Raw genomic sequence first — 12,309 nt, forward strand, 5'->3', positions numbered from 1 at the left:
CAATGGAAATTTCTAGTCTGCTACATGTAAAAGTTACCGATCTGCCCTCCATATGAAATAAAAGGCACAATGTTGCCCAGGTGCAGTAAACCATAGCAACCAATTCATTGTTTGCGTTCAAAGAGGCGATTTGTATGCAAGCTGCTCAGTGGCTACTAATGGTAAATTGACATGTAGAGTTTCAGAATTCTTCAGCTGAAGTTCTCCAGCCATCTCAATTGCAAGTTTTTCTTGCCTTTACAGCAATGTAAGCGGCAACAAAAAGATACAAGCAGATTTGACCAAAGGTGGACTTTGAGAAAGTCCCACAGTTTGGGAAACGTTTATGTAATAATGTCTATGCTAAAATCCCAATGCAATATTTATAGGAATTAGCCTGAATCCAAGAGTGCCAGTGAGAGAAAAAAATCCGGTTAGTGCTTCCTGTGTTACAATTTTAGAGAGTGCATCAATATAAAAACCAAAATGTAAAAATCAAGAACATCTCTATTAGCTTTATATTTAGTATGTATTGATATTTATTCATATTAATCCACAATATACAGTATAAATGAAAGAGAGAGGGGCTGGAGGTGCCCGTATTCCCAGCCAGAGGATTATTATGTGGTGACGTTAGTACAGGTTATAAATGTGCTTGACCAGTTTGTAATATTGTTTAGGACATTCAGTCTATTGCATAATACTTAAAATGTATGTTTGTGTGAGGTGCATTCATGGACTATATAATGCATTCTCACCTCACAATTAAAACTAATATCAACATCTTTTATATTATCTAATTAGCTGCAAGGGATCACCGCTTATTGAGAAGTGATAGGTTTATGATACATAATGATTTTATTAAGGGCTTGTGAAAACTTGGAGTAGTGCTAATATGAATCTATGGTTTTAGACTGATTGTTAAGAGGGATTAAGATACCTAAATATATTATATGCTTCTCAGTGTTAATGAACTTATATTTGACTTGTTTCTATCCAACTCCACATGTAACACTGGTCAAATACTATTTGGATGGGATCTGGAAATTGTTGACATCCTGCAAACCGTGCTGACATCAGTGGATTAAAGGTAATACCATCTAATGATGTGCAAACCCTGGCGGCTTGTAGAGAGACACTGATGGTGCAGTGCTTAAAGGGATTCTGTCATGATTTTTATGGTGTAGTTTTTATTTCTAAATTACATTGTTTACACTGAAAATAATTCACTCTACAAAAATGTAATTCCTGAACCAGCAAGTGTATTTTTTAGTGGTGTGTAGGCAGCCATCTCAGGTCATTTTGCCTGGCCATGTGCTTTCAGAAAGAGCCAGCACTTCAGAATGGAACTGCTTTCTGGCATGCGGTTGTTTCTATACTCTCTACTCAATGTAACTGAACGTGTTGCAGTGGGACCTGGATTTTACTATTGAGTGCTGTTCTTAGATCTACCAGGCAGCTGTTATCTTATGATAGGGAGCTGCTATCTGGTTACCATCCCACTGTTCTGTTGTTAGGCTGCTGGGGGGGGGAAGGGAGGAGGGTGATATCACTCCAACTTGCAGTACAGCAGTAAAGAGTGACCGAAGTTTATCAGAGTACAAGTCACATGACTAGGGGCAGCTGGGAAACTGACAATATGTGTAGCTCCATGTCAGATCTCAAAATGAAATATAAATAAATCTGTTTTGCTCTTTTGAGAAATGAATTTCAATGCAGTATTCTGCTGGAGCAGCACTATTAACTGTTGCATTTTGAAAAAAAACCAAACATGTTTTCCCATGACAGTATCCCTTTAAGTAAATAACAACCTTTGTCATTGACACTGCCAATCATCTCTGTCAGTGGCAAGGGAACAGAGCAGGCTGTGTATCAAGCAAGTATTATGAACAACATACCTCCTCAGTGAATCACTATACCACCAATACATCAAACCCCATATAAATGACTTCTAGTAGCTAGTGGAGCATGGGGGAGCATACAAAAGGTGAACACAAGGAGTCCATGAGGCATATAGAATGAGTGATGGAGTGTGAAGCATACAATGTATAAAATATATAAGAAATGATGGGTGGGCATACAGAATAATGTACATTTGAATACAGTGGACTGAGCTTACTGGATGAGGGAAAAAAAGAATAAAGGTGTTTCTATGTGAAAATAAAACAGTACATTGTACTTGATCCTAACTAAGCTGCATGAATCAATATTAGTGGCAAAACAATCCTATTGATTTTATTTCATGTTTAAATTATTTATAGCAGACTTAAGGTATGGTGATCTAAACTGAGAAAGATCCCTTATCTGAAAAACTCCAGGTCCAAGCATTCCAGCATTCCTATACCTGTAATTATACATGATTATTTCACACTGTATTCTTTGTTGTATTTTTTAACACAGGGGCTATGTTTGTTTTCAATGCAACAATTATAAGATTTGTTTACTTTCTCTTGTGTTTAATTATTATTTTTTATAAATTCTCTAAACATATAACATAGGAAGCACATAGAACAGACCTCAGTTAGGAACCTCGTGAGCTGTTTTTACAACCCCACTCCCCCTCCCAAGTATGCATGGCTAATATCCAGTTCTAATCTTGTATTGCACTAAAAAAATCTTACAGTATCATCTGTAGGATTGGGAAAATGCTAAACTTGTGAAATGCTAAAACATGATTTAAAATGATTATATGAATTGCCATTCATGTGTCTACAAGTCAGTATATCCCTGATACAGCTTAAGCAGTATTTTTATAAGGTAAAGTAAGGACATGCACTTGAAAAACTGGTCATAATATATGTAATAAAATGTAGTTACGTTATCAAGTGCAATATTGTCTGAGCAATCCTTTATGACATCATTATTAGGATAGTGTTTTATCACTATCCTATTTAATAGTGACTACACCATCCCAACAACACACACATCGACTGAAATGAGGATAGAGAATATTATCCGTGTATCTGGCATCCGTCAGCAGGGAAGCTAAGGAAACCTTATAACTACTGCTTTCATTTGAGCTTGGACAATTACATGCTGCTTGTTGTCATATTCCAGATGCACAGACCTATGGCTTTGATACTATTATTCCTTGGCTGAAAAACAGAAAGTTTGTAAATGCAAGTGAACTTTTGAGAATGACATACTTTACTCAACCATGCTCAAAGGAAAAATGAATGAGCAACCCAAACCGACATTTTGTTGTATCAGATGCAAGATTTAAAAATCTGTGGGTCAGATGTTGAAGGTATCCGACAGTTAGCCTTAGGGTTCATACACAGTAGTTAAACATTCATGTGGATCGTTCCTGTGGTATCACTTCCCAGGCAGTTTAAGGTTGCCAAGTCAAACAATGTCACCAACTACATGTATACTGACACCTAATAAATACCTACAGAAGGGGTAGGTGTAGAATATGGTTGCAAGCAGTGGTAAAAATGGAAGAAAAGAGGTAGAACATTGCTAAATGAATCAGAAGAACAACGTCAGAATGGAGGTTCTTGGTGACTGATAACATTAAGAGTTTCATTTCATTATGGGAGGAAATGAAGCAGTATAATAATGAGTCAACACATGATTATGCTGTTATCTAGCCAACCAGTGGTCTGTTTGTTGGTCCGCTTTGATTACAGAAGTTAATGCTTTAGGGTCTGGCCACACAAGCAGATTCGGGGAGATTAGTCGCCCCAGCGACAAATCTCCCCTTTCCTCGGGACGACAATCTCCCTGAACTGCCTTCCCCCTGCCCTCCGGCGGCTAAAATCGCCTGGGGGAAGGCACACGCAACGCTTCGTTTTCCGAAGTCTCCCGAAGTTGCCTCACGAGGAAACTTTGGGTGACTTTCGAAAATGAAGCACCGCGTGTGCCTTCCCCCAGTTGATTTTCATTAGTCGCTGGGGAGACTAATCTCCCCGAATCTGCTAGTTTGGCCTGACCCTTAGAAGCAGCTTTTCAACCTGTAAATGACATTTTCCTTACTTGTTACTTTGGTATACACTAAAACATTTCTCATTAAATTAACCGAAATATAGCAACTGAGAATCCAGCTCATTATTTAGCAACTGTCCAAAATGGACAAAAACTTGAATATATATTCTCACTGTTATAGTACAAAATAAATAAATAAAACCTCTTTCTGTACTGTAAAAAAAATCTGAACACCCATTTACCTTGTTCCACCATTTGTCACACCAGACATCTTGTACATGACTCAGCTTCATTCATCCAATTAAAAATCACCTCCAATAATGTTTCAAAACATTTCCAACAATTCAGCTTACTCTGAAAGGGATGACTTATACCTCAATGAATCCTATAACTCAGGGACCTCAAGAAGCTAAATGATCTCAAGTGTCCAGTAATTGTGCACAACATATGTTGCCCAACTGTATTAATCTGCACAGCCATAGTGAAGGTGGTAGAAGGGTCTGCATAGGTTATTATTGTCTAGTTTCTTGTTCTGCCTGCATGATCTACAAATGAGGATATAACATTTGATCTGCAACTAGAACAAAACATTGTCCTTGTTTCATGCGTGAGAAGCTGCTCTTACCAGCAGTGAGAACATATAAAAATAAAACGTTAGCAGAAGAAAGTTCAGTCTGATTATAATAATATCAGATGCGTTTTCTGCTACTGGTGGGTGGCCTTAATATTCTCCCCATGGACATCTGGTAAAAAAAATATCAAACTGAGGAAGACAATAATAAAAATAGCCTAGAAACATCCATATAGCACATGGACACCTGTAATTACATGGCTTAGTCTTATGACCTGTTCTACCCTATTTCGCTGTCCAAGGTTTTTCTTTTTCCAGTGCAAGCATCATCAGTAACACTGTTATGGTTTCGGATATCTTATTTAGAATCTCTTGATTCTTGCTGGGCCACAGCACGACGTTTGTCTCTCTCATTTTTTGGGAGTTTTGCTTTGACAACCGGATTGGTGGAGGGCGTGCCATTATCTTGCATTGATAGGCTTTCAGGCCATTGTGTTGCAAGTCTTCTGCCAGCACAGTTGTGACCTGAAGTAGTAGTTTTATGGGATCTGGCTTCTGGTCTCTGTCGTGATGTATGCACAAACCTCTTTGGGTATAAGAAGAGTGCGGGGTCTGGCATTGGTTCAATATCATCAAGGTTGCACATTTGTTCTCTGAGAAAAGAATCACTCGACATGGATGTACAGGGCAGATCCACCAAATCCTGCTTCCAGGCATTACTGTTTTTATAGGTTCTGTTTTTGACTTTTCCTTCATGACTTGACTGCCTGGGCACAGTGATAGCAGGGGAGGCACATGCAGCCTGGTAGCTCTGATGGGCACTGTGAAGTTTCTGTTGTGCGGTGTGCAACTGGAAAGAGAGATAGGCTGCAGCTTCAGTCTGCTTTTGGAGCTCTGTGTTCAGAATGGTCACTCGATGACTCCTTTTCTTCACCTCTTCCAAGAACCTCCTCTCTTTATCTCTTAACCTGGATCTCAGAGCAGCTACCCGGTTTTCTCGGTGATAGAGCTCCTTCTTCAGACTCGAGTTCTCCTGCTCCATTTCATGGTAGCTCGCCTCTAGAATCTGACATTTTTCTTCCATCTCTTGCTCAATCTGATCTATGTGAAAAGATATATAGTAAAAAAAGATATTAGTAAAAAAAAGATATAAGTAATTAAATAAAAAGTTTGTCAGGTATACTCATTTGAAAAATATTCAGTTTTTTTAATTTCATATATTTTTCCCGAGGATAGTATGAAAACCTAACAGTTATAAATATCTGAAATTGAAAGTTAAGTCACATTTTACTTGTGGTTCATGTAAGGGCAATCAAAACAAACAGCAGTCCATTGAGGAGTCTTTGTGTAGTGAGCTGTTCCTTATCTCACAACCTAACAGGCTGAAGCTGGGAGAAGAGAGATGTTATGCTCAGTGGACTGGTAGTTTGTTTTCTGAACCAAAAGTAGAATGTAACTTTATATTATCTTATATATTATATATATTATATATATATTTATATTATATTATTATTTATATTATATTATTTATATTATCATTACTGCTGCCTTGTTTAGTGCAAGTTATGGATATCAGGATTTTAGATAAAAATGATATATATAAGGGTTATGTATTGTATAAACTGCAGTGATTATAGAACAGGACACTGCCACAGAACAGCTGTGTTAGACTCTGCACTTCAAGGTTGGAGGCATTTTTACTAATTAGGGTTGTAGACTGTTTACATAGAACTAGGAATACATCTGTTGTCTCATGTCACAAGTATTCCTATTGCAAGGTTGAGAAAGATACCTATAGCCTCAAAAACACACCCACTGCACAGATACCATTCTGGACATTGTGCTAGCACAGCAAATGTACTTATTTGGACTATACTTAGGTCAGGAAGGATTATACTAAAATGGACAGAGAGGCATAGTTATGTTAAACCAAGGACGATGATTGGATGTCAAGGGATCAGCCCCAGGAGGGAAGAAATGGTTAAATTGTTGCATGTAATATTACTAAAAGGTCCCCCAACGTCCTCACGAGCTTTCAGGATGTGTGAGCTATTATTTAATACTCTGTATTGTAATACTCTCAAGTGACATCAAAAACCTACATATTTCCAAACTAAAAAAATAGACTATAACTATATTCATCACAAGCCCTATAGACTGATATAAAGTTGAAAAAAAGAGGTATACAGTGTTCTGAGTAGGGATGCACCGAATCCACTTTTTTGGATTCGGCCGAACCTCCGAATCCTTCACGAAGGATTCGGCCGAATACTGAACCGAATCCGAACCATAATTTGCATATGCAAATTAGGGGTGGGAAGGGGAAAAATTTTTTACTTCCTTGTTTTCTGACAGAAAGTCACGCAATTTCCCTCCCTGCCCCTAATTTGCATATGCAAATTCGGATTCGGTTCGGCCGGGCAGAAGGATTGGGCCGAATCCTAATCATGCTGAAAAAGGCCGAATCCTGGCCGAATCCCGAACCGAATCCTGGATTCGGTGCATCCCTAGTTCTGAGAGAGAGACCAAATCATCTAATGAATGTTCTTCATATTCTATTGATAACCTTTGTCCAGAAGGGTTCGTTTACGTGTAGTTCATGCACCCTTAAAGTCATACTGACACTAAAAATGTTCTTTTCAAACCATTAATCTGCATTAAAAGTTACCTATAGGTCATGTTGACCTTTTTCACTGATACTTCTACTTTTCTAAGTTATTGCTACACGAAGTTCCTAAAACCTGACTGTTTTGCCAACCTGACTGTCCCATCTTAACCTGTAAATTCTAATGCTAACGGACTACTGCTGCACAAATATAGCAGCCCCCTCATAGAGAAACACAGGGGTAAGAAAGGTAATGTAAAAGCATCAGGCAAATACTTTTATGCAAAATTATAAATAGCATTCAAAGATAATATTACGGTTATTTTCTGGTGTCAGTATCCTTTTACAAAGAAATGCAAAAACTCAACGGGGAGAAGAATACAAATAAAAGAAATGTGCATATAGGATGGCAAATATGTTTAGCAGCTGATTAGTTGCTATTTCAAACTCAATTCAGCCCCTACATATATAAGTGACATATGAGTATCTCTTTATACCAACCTGTTCAGTTCCAAAAGCTAAATTGTTAATCAAAATGAGTCAATATAAGGTGTGGTTAAGTTATGGAATATTGATAAAGGCATAATTATGTACCCTGGTAATGGTATGGTAACTTGACCTTAACATCAGCTGAAATCAATGCATAGTACTTGCAGCCTTTTGCCCCAGTAATAGAAAACAAATAAGCCACAAGCTTTGTGTCTGTTTCTCCCAGCTAATATTACTTTCATGTTGTTGCTCATTAAAAGTTAAACATCAGCAGCATCCTCCGTAGACCTCACCCAGAACCATGTGCACCTCTGCAATCCCCACTCGTGTTTGGCAGAAAGAGGCCCATGTGCTCTTCATACTAAGGAACCAAGCCACATCTCTGCTACTGAAAGATTTGGGGAATTGTTCTCTGGCAACAGCTGGAGAGCGACACATTCATTCTAACTGCCCTTATGTTATATAATATATATTTATTTGAGTTTAGTCACTAGTAGACACTAGGTAGTACAGCAGGTATGAACACTGAGAAGTTATTATCAAAAAATAAGTCAGCATCAGAAATGCCTAAAGCTTGCAACTCAAGCGCATTTCAGCTGCATTTTTATTTCAGTGTCCCTGCCCCACAAACACTTGTCTCCACCCATAAAACCAGACTCTAACAAGTTTTCTGTCATTTGAGTCATTTCTATAACACATACAGTCAACATGCACCTTTTATAAAACCTGCTAAGGCATGATTTAATAATTAGTACTGTTAGCATAATGCTGCTGGGAACTTTAGTATCTCTTTGGAAATACAGAGGAGGGAACGTATAACCATATGTAGACGCAGGGCCACTCATTCCTAGAATGTACAATGTACTAAGGTATTACTGATCAAATATCGAATGTAATAATATCCGTATCATGCTCACCATTATTAAAAGTGGGCTGGAACTTATATTAGTTATGGCCTTTTAGGTACACTGTAGGTAGTAGGCATTATTAGGTGCACAAAAAAGGCATACCTCCCAACATTTTGGAAGTAAAAGAGGGACAAAAAATTTTTTTGCACGTATCGAAGAGAAATTTTTTCGACCATGCCCATTTATGTGGCCACACCCCCTAATTACCACGTTCATTTTACAAAATTCTTTTACCAGCTATAAAGAAATCTTGGGTGACCCAACTGATAACTTTTAACAACGTTATGACCTAATTGTCAATGAAGCTTTTAAAGCACATGTAATCAACAAAAAAGAAAGACAATATTTAAGAATGGATCATACAAGTATAGCAACCTTTTACTTATTACTAAGATATAAAAAAATATAAATACACCACCAGGGAGACCAATCATCTCTGTGAATGGCAATCTCACTAAAAAGCAAGTTAGTATCTAGATATCAAAATTAAACCAGTAGTGTAAAATTTTGATTTTCTCACGTAAATGACAATATGTGGAAGCTTTAAATAGCCATGTAACGGTTCGCAAGCCCATTTGCCTTGACAAAGCATATGCAAAATGGCTGCCTTTTTTAATACCTTTCTCCTTTTTAACTATTTAATTAACAGATCAGCAAAATCTTTTTAGAATTGTGGCTAATCAATAGGGATGTCGCGGACTGTTCGCCGGCGAACTTGTTCGCGCGAACATCGGCTGTTCGCGCTCGCCGAATGTTCGCGAACGTCGCGCGACGTTCGCCATTTTGGGTTCGCCTTACCTGGCGCTTTTTTTTGACCTCTCACCCCAGACCAGCAGATACATGGCAGCCAATCAGGAAGCTCTCCCTCCTGGACCACCCCCACACCCCCTGGACCACTCCCCTTCCATATATAAACTGCCTGTGTGTGCTTGCAAGAGCTAGTGTAGGGAGAGAGCTGTTACTGATTTCACTGATTTCTTTGAGGGACAGTTGATAGTAAGTTTGCTGGCTAGTAATCTACTTGATACTGCTCTGTATTGGAGGGATAGAAGTCTGCAGGGATTTGAGGGACATTTTAGGGTAGCTTTGCTGGCTAGTAATCTACCTTCTACTGCAGTGCTCTGTATGTAGCTGCCTGCTGTGGGCACTGATCTCTTCTGATCTCATCTGCTGACTGCTGTAATAACCCAATAGTCCTTGTAAGGACTGCTTTTATTTTCTTTTTTGTTTTTTTACTTTGCTAGTTGCTACTATAAGCCCAGTGCTATTAGTCTAGCAGTGTTGGGGAGTGGGACTGGTGTGCTACTGTGCTGCTCCTAGTAGTTCAGCAGCACCAACCCGAGAAAAATATTTTTTTTAATATACATATATTTTTTTTTTCTTTTACTTATCTTACTGTTCTTTAACGTGTACAGTGCTGTTGCTGTTCTTCATAGTAGTGCACCAATAGTAGTGCACTTGCAGGCATTATTTGCTCAGTGTGTTCTTCATTTTCAAACAACAACCATCTAGCTGTGTGAGCTTGTTCACATTCTGTCTAAATATCAATAATAATACCGTCTCTAGAAACACCACCCGAGTGACGTTTTTCAGGCAGCAATAATATATTCCGTATCCACTGCTGTAGTAGTGTATACGTTAACCTTGTAGGCATTATTTGCTCAGTGTGTTCTTCATTTTCAAACAACAACCATCTAGCTGTGTGAGCTTGTTCACATTCTGTCTAAATATCAATAATAATACCGTCTCTAGAAACACCACCCGAGTGACGTTTTTCAGGCAGCAATCATATATATCGTATCCACTGCTGTAGTAGTGTATACGTTAACCTTGTAGGCATTATTTGCTCAGTGTGTTCTTCATTTTCAAACAACAACCATCTAGCTGTGTGAGCTTGTTCACATTCTGTCTAAATATCAATAATAATACCGTCTCTAGAAACACCACCCGAGTGACGTTTTTCAGGCAGCAATAATATATTCCGTATCCACTGCTGTAGTAGAGTATACGTTAACCTTGTAGGCCTTGTTTGCTCAGTGTGTTCTTCATTTTCAAACAACAACCATCTAGCTGTGTGAGCTTGTTCACATTCTGTCTAAATATCAATAATAATACCGTCTCTAGAAACACCACCCGAGTGACGTTTTTCAGGCAGCAATAATATATTCCGTATCCACTGCTGTAGTAGTGTATACGTTAACCTTGTAGGCATTATTTGCTCAGTGTGTTCTTCATTTTCAAACAACAACCATCTAGCTGTGTGAGCTTGTTCACATTCTGTCTAAATATCAATAATAATACCGTCTCTAGAAACACCACCCGAGTGACGTTTTTCAGGCAGCAATCATATATATCGTATCCACTGCTGTAGTAGTGTATACGTTAACCTTGTAGGCATTATTTGCTCAGTGTGTTCTTCATTTTCAAACAACAACCATCTAGCTGTGTGAGCTTGTTCACATTCTGTCTAAATATCAATAATAATACCGTCTCTAGAAACACCACCCGAGTGACGTTTTTCAGGCAGCAATAATATATTCCGTATCCACTGCTGTAGTAGTGTATACGTTAACCTTGTAGGCATTATTTGCTCAGTGTGTTCTTCATTTTCAAACAACAACCATCTAGCTGTGTGAGCTTGTTCACATTCTGTCTAAATATCAATAATAATACCGTCTCTAGAAACACCACCCGAGTGACGTTTTTCAGGCAGCAATCATATATATCGTATCCACTGCTGTAGTAGTGTATACGTTAACCTTGTAGGCCTTGTTTGCTCAGTGTGTTCTTCATTTTCAAACAACAACCATCTAGCTGTGTGAGCTTGTTCACATTTTGTCTAAATATCAATAATAATACCGTCTCTAGAAACACCACCCGAGTGACGTTTTTCAGGCAGCAATAATATATTCCGTATCCACTGCTGTAGTAGTGTATACGTTAACCTTGTAGGCATTATTTGCTCAGTGTGTTCTTCATTTTCAAACAACAACCATCTAGCTGTGTGAGCTTGTTCACATTCTGTCTAAATATCAATAATAATACCGTCTCTAGAAACACCACCCGAGTGACGTTTTTCAGGCAGCAATCATATATATCGTATCCACTGCTGTAGTAGTGTATACGTTAACCTTGTAGGCATTATTTGCTCAGTGTGTTCTTCATTTTCAAACAACAACCATCAAGCTGTGTGAGCTTGTTCACATTCTGTCTAAATATCAATAATAATACCGTCTCTAGAAACACCACCCGAGTGACGTTTTTCAGGCAGCAATAATATATTCCGTATCCACTGCTGTAGTAGTGTATACGTTAACCTTGTAGGCATTATTTGCTCAGTGTGTTCTTCATTTTCAAACAACAACCATCTAGCTGTGTGAGCTTGTTCACATTCTGTCTAAATATCAATAATAATACCGTCTATAGAAACACCACCCGAGTGACGTTTTTCAGGCAGCAATCATATATATCGTATCCACTGCTGTAGTAGTGTATACGTTAACCTTGTAGGCCTTGTTTGCTCAGTGTGTTCTTCATTTTCAAACAACAACCATCTAGCTGTGTGAGCTTGTTCACATTCTGTCTAAATATCAATAATAATACCGTCTCTAGAAACACCACCCGAGTGACGTTTTTCAGGCAGCAATAATATATTCCGTATCCACTGCTGTAGTAGTGTATACGTTAACCTTGTAGGCATTATTTGCTCAGTGTGTTCTTCATTTTCAAACAACAACCATCTAGCTGTGTGAGCTTGTTCACATTCTGTCTAAATATCAATAATAATACCGTCTCTAGAAACACCACCCGAGTGACGTTTTTCAGGCAGC

At 38.4% G+C, this 12,309-nt stretch overlaps 1 protein-coding gene across 4 annotated transcripts in view; it reads right to left on the reverse strand.

Annotated features, from left to right (window-relative positions):
* Window positions 1-3,842: 3,842 nt before the first annotated feature.
* The window catches only part of LOC108708042 (coiled-coil domain-containing protein 92), a 48,609-nt gene continuing 40,142 nt past the window's right edge, over window positions 3,843-12,309 (reverse strand). For all 4 annotated transcript variants that reach the window (XM_041581842.1, XM_041581839.1, XM_041581840.1 and 1 more), the window contains one exon: window positions 3,843-5,578. In XM_041581842.1, the coding sequence (XP_041437776.1) occupies window positions 4,836-5,578 (743 nt within the window). In that variant the 3' untranslated portion in view covers window positions 3,843-4,835. The remainder of the gene's footprint in view (window positions 5,579-12,309) is intronic.

This window comes from Xenopus laevis, chromosome 2L (assembly GCF_017654675.1).
Source record: "Xenopus laevis strain J_2021 chromosome 2L, Xenopus_laevis_v10.1, whole genome shotgun sequence".
Taxonomy (NCBI): Eukaryota; Metazoa; Chordata; class Amphibia; order Anura; family Pipidae; genus Xenopus; species Xenopus laevis.